The sequence below is a fragment of the Elephantulus edwardii genome, unplaced genomic scaffold, assembly GCF_000299155.1.
Source record: "Elephantulus edwardii isolate Elephantulus edwardi_28Jun2011 unplaced genomic scaffold, EleEdw1.0 scaffold00012, whole genome shotgun sequence".
NCBI classification, from domain to species: domain Eukaryota; kingdom Metazoa; phylum Chordata; class Mammalia; order Macroscelidea; family Macroscelididae; genus Elephantulus; species Elephantulus edwardii.
In genome coordinates, this window is record NW_006399762.1 from 9,738,385 (window position 1) to 9,746,957 (window position 8,573).

Below are 8,573 nucleotides of genomic sequence, written 5' to 3' on the forward strand. Positions count from 1 at the left end.
TATCTATCTATATCTGTATCTCACTAGAGTTTCTTGAGAAGTCTGGTGGTCTACTGGTAAGAAGTTGCATGTAAGCCATGTCGTTTGAATCCACTAACCATGGAGAAGAAAGATTTGCAATCTCCTATGCAATTTAAACCTGCTGGACTGTTGGCTAAGAGTTGGTTCTAAGTTGACTGTGCACAAACACATATATTGAGAAAGGAACTCTGGTGGCACAGTCTGTAAGGAGTTGTGCTGCCAATCCTTAGGCTACATTTCTCTGGCCATTTGGCCTTATCTACAGCTCTGCAAGTTAAAAGATAGTTTCAACTTATGTAAATTATAGTCTTTAAAAAAACAATGGAAACACAGTTACTGGAGTCAGTTCCAACTTGACAGCAATGAGTTATTTACGGAGTGTTGTTATTGTTGTGTAATGTTGAGTGAGATCAGACCTACAGCTGACCCTACAATGAGTTTTCAGAGGCAGTTAATGACATGGAAGGAGACTGCTTATCCTTCTCCCACAGAGCAAGTGGTGGATTCGAAACACATGTCTTCAGGATTGCAGCAAAGCCCATTTATTGTCAACAAGTATTTTTTTATCTTAGTAAGTTTCAATTCTTAGCATCCTTTACACATACTTTTTTGATGCACCTTAATTGGAACTGACTCAGTTAACTTTTTTTTTTAAGTTGAATAGAGTCTTCTTTGTAATTTCTGTAACTGTGTTTGAATACCCTCTGTGGAATTCCAAGTTGATTAAGAACATGTGTATCTATCTGGGTGTGCTGCATGTTTGTGCAGAAATGTGGTCTCTCTGTGTGCTCCCCTTGTGCTGTGATTCTCTCCTATGGGTCACCATAGGGTAACTCTCATTGCCTTCCTAAATCAATCACAGTTCAGGGTAAGCTTTTCAACCTGACAGCTGTGAAACCTGATTCAGCAAACTCAGAGATTCTGGGCTTCAGAGCCAGAATCAAATTAATGAAATTAACAAACCCATGAAATAGAAAAATATCTATGTATTAATTTCAAATGGGGAAATAGTAACTTGGAGATGAATGGAAATACTATAGTCAATACAATTAGTGAGTCCTCTCTTGGTAGTCAAGTTACATACTCAAAAAGGAAAATTTGTAAATTTGTATTGCAAATTACTGCTATTGCTAGAGCATGTGTTTATAATCACATGCACTTTGGAGTAAGATCTACATATGGAAGCAAATGACAGTCAGAAAGTTGGCTGACAGTTGAGTTTAGAATTTTTAAAAGAAGAGCTAGAAGAATTGAATTCCTTAAATCTCATGCACAGACATGCTGGGGTCCCTCTCTCACTGGAAATTTCCTGAATTTAGCACACCTTTGAGATCCCAAGTTTGCAGGATTGAAATAGTCATTCTCATCTGGCCAAAGTTTTCTCTCCACAGGAAATGGCAACCATTGCATTTGCAACTAATTTTAGCTATATTTAACTTATTTGCTTGAACTTTTCTTTAGTAATGAAAATATACTGAAATAGAGTTTTCCACAACAAAGACTTATTCTATCCAAGAAATCATGAGTTTAACTCTGACGTGCTAACTGCAGCTGCCATTCACTCCAGTACTGGTGAAAATTATTGTAGTGTTGTGGAATGTTGAAATATGGAGAAGTACTTTAAATCCTCATTTATTAACCCCAAATCAAGCCCTCTGTTATCTCTTTCACCTCCCCATTGCCATCAAGTCATATAAATGACTCACAGCTGATGTTCCATTGGGTTTTCACACTGGAGATGGTCTGTCTTTTCTTTTCAGAGCTACTGATAGGTTTGAACCACCATACAGCTTTCAGTCTTTGGGCTACCAGCACATTTCCCTATGGATTATGCTACCTGAGCTCTCTTATCCCTTTGCTCACTCACTCATTGCTTTTGAGTTGGAATCAGTTCACGGCTGACCCTCCCACAGGTTTGCGGAGTGTGTAAACCATAAATGAACTGCTGATGGATTTGAACCAAATAGAAATGTTTTTTCCTCAGCCTTTGGGTTAGCCATAGAAGTTGCTCCGGACTATGCTAGAGAGACCAACTCTGACTAACGATAAGGGTCCATTAGGCTTTTCCTCTTAAAGCTGAAAGTCTCCAGTGGAGGAGGCTGCATCGTTTTCATCTTACTTTTTCAAATGACTTATGCTCAAATGCAACCAAACACTTAACGTACTATGCTACCAGGACTCATCTCATTAAAGAAAGTCCGGATTATATTTTCATTTCAATTTGAATATATTTGAAGTTTCAGAGTTATACCTCTAATACAGTCTAGTACATATCTATCTTTTTGGAGGAAACGATAACCTCAGTCAGGAGTCATGAAAATGGTACTTTTAATTGAAACTTAGGTTATTACTTACACTTACAATGGCTATCTTTCAAATCTACTATAATTAAAATGTCTATTTTAACTATTACTAATACATACTTTGGTTCCAAGGGTTTCTTTTCCTTGTTCTGACCTAAAAAATTCCCCCAGAACATCTGCTAAATCATTATGATGTCCTACTGTGCCAGAACATTTCTTAATTTTAATAAGGCTTTAGCTATGCTTTTAATTTTGCAGTAGATAATACATGGGGAAAGTACCACTACTCCTCACCAAGTTATGCAGACTACATGAGTGCCTAATGATAACACTCTGCCCTACTGACCTTAGGTAGCCATCACTAATTGCCAAAACTAGGGTTGGAATGCCAGGTGAAGTGAGCTTTGGACTCCTTGCCTGGCTTATAATATCTGAAAAGATTTCTCATTAACTTTCAATCCCTGGATTTATCTGGACTTAACTGTCTACTGAAGACTTTATGAATCAAGAAAAGAACAACTCTTGTTGGAAAGCTTCTCATTTATTTGTTTTCTGTGTATCTCCTCCTCAATATATATATATATATATATATATATATATATATAAAGCTAAAGAGTAAAAAAGTAGTGAGACTTGCAAAAGCTCTTCCTCAGTTTCCACAACCAACACTCTTGGCACCAGCAGCCTGGAAATTAAAAGACATATTGCGATGGGAAAGTCTGCTGTTAGAGACCTCTCTAAAGTACTCAAGAGCAACGATGTGTCTCTGGAGACTAAGGTACATCTGGTACAGGCCATGATCTTTGCAATCACTTGTTATGCACCAGAGAGCTGGAAAATGACCAGGAAGAATAGGAGGAGAATTGATGCTTTTGAGCTTTGGTGTTGGGAGAAGAGTGCTGAGCGTTCCATGAACTACTAAGAAAACAAACAGATTCATCTTGGAGAGGGTTAAACTGGGCTGCTCCTTGGAGGCAAGGATTCTGAGGCTTCGTCTGACATACTTTGGTCATGTTGTAAGAAGAGACCGGTCCTTGGAGAAGGACATCATGCTTGGGAGGGTGGAGGGCAGGCGCAGGAGGGGAAGGCCCTCGGGGAGATGGATTGATTCGGTGACTGGGGCAATCGGGATGAGTGTGTGGGAGACAATGAAATTGGAACAGGACAGAGCAGAGTTTAGAGCTGTTGTACATAGGGTTGCTATGAGTCGCAAGCAACTCGACGGCACATAACAACAACAACAACAACAACTTCCTCAGTTGTTGATGTTATGTGCCATGAAGTTTACTACAACTCATATAGACATTATGACATTTCCTCAGTTAGTGGAGCCAAAATTGGTTTCCAAGATGTTTGTTTTGTTTTAAAATTGCTACTGAAACAATCACACCTTATTATAAAATGGGTGAATTTCTTAGCAAAATCAAAGTACATAAATGGTCTAATCTTCAATTTCTTCCATGTTAAACGAAAATAATTTGGTTTTGAAATTTCTGAAATGACACTCTATTATTAGTACCAAACCGGCTTTTGGTGTAAAAACTATCATGTATGGCTATCTTTTAATAGTATTACTGTTATAATGGTGAAGAGATTGAGATGGTTGACAGTTTCAGTTTGCTTGGTGCTACAATCAACACTCTTGGTACCGGCAGTTAGGAAATTAAAAGATGAATTACATTAGGAAAGTCTGCTGTCAGAGACCTCTCCAAACTCCTAAAGAACAATGATGTCAGTCTGGAGACTAAGGTGTGCCTAATACAGGCCATGGTCTTTGCAAGTACTTGCTATGCATCAGAGAGCTGTACAATGACTAATTATTATAGAAGGAGAGTTGATGCTTTTGAGCTGTGGTGCTAGAGAAGTGTACAGAATATACTATGGACTGCTAGGAGAAAAAACAAGTTTGTTCTGAAGAGGGTAAAGCCAGGCTGCTCCTTGGAGGCAAGGATTCTGAAGCTTCATCTGACATACTCTGGACATGCTGCAAGGCCTGATCAGTTCTTAGAGAAGGATGTCATGCTTGGGAGGGTGGAGGGACATTGCAGGAGAGCAAGACCCTCGATGAGATGAAATGATTTAGTCACTGGGTAAATGGGGGATAGGTATGTCAGAGACAATAAGATTGGCAAACGATAGAGTAGGGTTTAGGGCGGTTGCACGTAGAGTCACTATGAATCAGAGGTGCCTTGACAGCATATAACAACAACAACAACAACAACAACAACAACAATATAAGATGAAAAGAACTAGAAACCTGAGAATTTTGAAGGTTAATGATTATTTGACTTTAATTGATGAAAATGTTAGTATTTCAACGAAGTTCTTCAGTTCATAAACAGGTTGTTGTTATTAAGTGCCAATGTGTCGAAAGACGTGAACACTTGTATAACTTTCATTCTTTCTCCAAGTTCATAGTGTTTCCAGAGGTAAGCTATTTTGGAAGTGGATGCCACTCCTGTTTCCAAACTTGTTTTAATTGGGGAGCTCCACCAAATATTGTCAAATTTAGCATCACAGCAACCATGAGTTACCTCTGTACAGCAAATGGACATCCCAGTGCTATCTCACTTAGAAGAATATTTGACCAAAAACAATTAAAACCAGGCCCAAGGGCCTAAATGCCTTCTTAAATAGGAGGCTGAATACAATCAACTCACAGCCAATGGCTAGTAAACAATGTACCCAGAGTCTCACCAGAACCAGAAATCGAAACCTCTGTAGATTCAGGCTGCTTCAGAATATTCGCGGCCTGGATTCCAGCCCCATACTTGTGACTAAATGCTTTTTTAAATAGGAGGCTGAATATAATCAACTCACTGCCAATGGCTAGTAAGTAAACAATGCACCCAGAGTCACACCAGAACCAGAAATCAAAGCATTCTGTTTTTTTTTTAAACCCTTATATTATTGCTGGCTGAATTGAGAAAAAGGAAAAGTAGAAAACCTTATGTAGTAGCTTAAAGGATATTTCCTTTTATAAGATTAGTTATATGAGGAGATTTAGATTACTAGATTACTTCTGATACATAAATGAGGTATTTATATTTCTGAGGTTTGAAGGTTGAGAAATTTCGAGAGGGGAAAATACCATATTACCCAAAACTTTCTAGTGTTTTGATGTGAAGATATTGCCCAGAGATAAGTAATCCTTACTTGTATCTTATTTTGTAGGAGTTAAAAAAATAGACATGGAGATGGTCTTCTCAGAGTCACCGTAGTCTCCTGCTTCAACAGTGCTTGAACGGAACCAGCGCTCGCCCGCGTCTCCCCTCACTGGTCATCTCCAGCCAGTCCTCCGCCACCTCCTCACATCAGCACTCCTGACGCCCCAAGGTCCTCGCCTCCACTCCAGCACCACGCAGCCACCTCTCCGCCACCACCACCTTGACCGCTTCCCCTTCGCAGGTGCCAGAACTACAACCAGGCCTCGGAGGCCGCCATCAACCGCCAGATCAACCTGGAGCTCTACGCCTCCATGTCTTACTACTTCGACCGTGATGATGTGGCTTTGAAGAATTTTGCCAAATGTTTTCTCCACCAATCCCACAAGGAGAGGGAACACGCGGAGACACTGATGAAACTGCAGAACGAGCGAGGCGGCCACATCTTCCTTCAGGGTGTCAAGAAACCAGACCGGGATGACTGGGAGAACAGGCTGAATGCAATGGAGGGTGCGCTAAACTTGGAGAAAAGTGTGAGTCAGCCCCTGCTGGAACTGCACAAACTGGCCACTGACAAGAATGACCTTCATCTGCGTGACTTCACTGAGACACATTACCCGGATGAGCAGGTGAAATCCATCAAACAACTGCGTGACTATGTAAGCAACTTGCGCAAGATGGGGCCCCTGACTCGGGCCTGGCCGAGGACCTCTTTGACAAGCACACTCTGGGAGACAGTGACAGCGAGGGCTGAGTGATGCTTTAGCCCGGCTTCCCCACAGCCACAGGGGTGACTCCGTGGTCACTACCAGGCCACCTGCATGTCTTGTTTATTTTACCTTTTCTATAAGTTGGACCAAAATACCCACTTAAGTTCTTTCATTTGTACTATTCCTTCAGATATAGTCCTTTGGTACCCAGCTGTTGTGTTGGAGATCTTGGTGGGCCAGAAGTCTGTATAAGCCATCTTGGCTAAATTCTTTAATCACCACGGTGTCTGCTTCAGTCACATTTAATAAAATGAAACTTACAAGAAAAAAAGAAAAAGATATGATTGCTAAGTTCAAGAAGGATGATGAAAAATTGCTGCAAATTTATTTGCAATGCATGTAAAATTAAGGTCAAGAGATAAGTCTTTCAAATTTTATTTGGTTTTATCATTTTATTCAATTTTATGCTGATAGAATTTAAAGATTATTACATACTTTCATCTTGAATATCACTAATGCCAGGGGCAAAATTCATATATATCTTCATAAATACATTTAGTTATTTTTTTATGTTCCAAATTTTCTTAAGGGAAATAAAATTGTTTCCTTTCCTTACACAGCTTACTTCAATTAATTCTTCTTTTTCCATACAACTTTATAATTCTTGCCTCAAGCAGAAAAATGTGTAAACATGTCTTTTTTAAGCCAACCACAGGCACAGAAGTATTAAGACAAAAAAGAGGAAGAACACATCCTATTAAATAGGGCTGCTTGGCTTCACTCTGGGACATAGGAAGGTAAGATCTAACATGAATAAAGGAATGACAGTATGTGCTTCTCTTTACTTCCTGCCCACTTTACATATGTTGCTGTTGCTGTTGTTGTTGATTGCCTTTACGTTGAGCACAACTCATAGTGACCCTATGAACAAAATGCTGGAGCCTTTCTATAACTATTGACATTCATCAAAGTTCACAGAGTTTCCAGAGGCATTGTTATTTAGTAAGTGGATGCCACTTCTGCTTGTAAATAGGAAGAGAATATTAGAGATGACAGCCACCTACATGAAAAATTTGAAAATGCAGCATTTCATAAGTGAACAATTTTATTCCCCAAATAAGTTATCAAGGAGTGTGTTGACCACTTTCCAGGGGACAAGAGGACCTGTGGGGTATTTTCCTGATTCTGCATCAAGCTTCTCATGCCACTGGTACTGGTAGAATGAGTTTGCTAAAGATGGTGGTTACATATGGTTTTTACTATTGTTTCAGAGCCAGAAGGTCATATTTATTTAGCAGAGAACTTCCTCGTCACTGGTTTCACTGTCCAGGTAATTTTCAACCATAATGTTATTTCCCACTCATTTGGAAACTAGTTCAAAGTACTTACTGGGTTGAGGACCACAGTGAAGAAAAGTTCACCTCCTTGGATACTCTTGTCCAGTTCTTTAGGACCTCCTGGATATTCTTTGTAGAAAATTGTGTGAGTGAAAAGCCCACAGGTTTGTCTTGGGAGAACCTGAAGGGAAAAGGAATGAATAAGGAAAAAGTTCATTCCAACCAATTAATCTGTTGAGTCTGAGTTTTCTTTTTTTCTTATGAAATATGATACATAGACTGGTGTCATTATTCAACTCTAAATAAAGCTCAGAAAATCCTTCACACTCTGAGCAAGCAGGGATGACATCAGTGCAGATGGAATACTAAAGAAAGTTGAAGAAATATTTTAGAATAAGATAAGCCTGGGATTATTTTAGTCACTTATCTATTTTAAATCTCAAAGTCAGTACTTCTATTATGAAGCTTGGTAGATTCAAGTATCTTAAGCAAGTAGAAAATATGAAAGAGGTAAGTAAAGATCTTTTAAAATATTTAAGTTGCCTGTACTACTTTATAATGCTAGCCAACAAAAATGTTAATGAAAATACTTTTGCTTACGTTTATAGATGCATTAGAAAATGCATACAATTATAAACTTTAGGTGCTTTTTAGAAAATTGGAAAGGGTTGCATGGTCAATCAAACAACAGGTGGTTTAAATGCATCAATTTCTTTGAGGGAGAAGTCTCCAAAAATCAACTAGAAGGTCAGCTATCAGTCAGTTATGACTCAACAGCAATAAAAGTTTGTTTTTTAAAAAATTTGAGATAAATCATATTTAGTATTAATTCTTCAATGGTTACTGTAGACTGTACGTAATGCCTCAAATTCTAAATCTAAAGTTTGCCAGCTCCAAAATTAAAAGAGAGATTTTATAATTCTGGTTACTAACTTTGTTTTTAAAAACTAATTTTTTAAAAAAATTAATTAAAAACACAGGAGATACAGCTTCTGGAAACCTGCTGGAGAGCCAGCTATGGGTCTATCACAGCACGTA

The 8,573-nt window shown here is 38.8% G+C and overlaps 1 protein-coding gene and 1 pseudogene across 1 annotated transcript in view; one reads left to right on the top strand and one right to left on the bottom strand.

The window, feature by feature from the left end:
* NDST3 (N-deacetylase/N-sulfotransferase (heparan glucosaminyl) 3) overlaps positions 1-8,573 on the bottom strand; it is a 380,811-nt gene that overhangs the window by 147,516 nt on the left and 224,722 nt on the right. Inside the window, exon 6 of the mRNA XM_006881068.1 lies at positions 7,588-7,716. Within this exon, the coding sequence (XP_006881130.1) occupies positions 7,588-7,716 (129 nt within the window). The remainder of the gene's footprint in view (positions 1-7,587; positions 7,717-8,573) is intronic.
* On the top strand, positions 4,564-6,242 carry LOC102853650 (annotated as a pseudogene).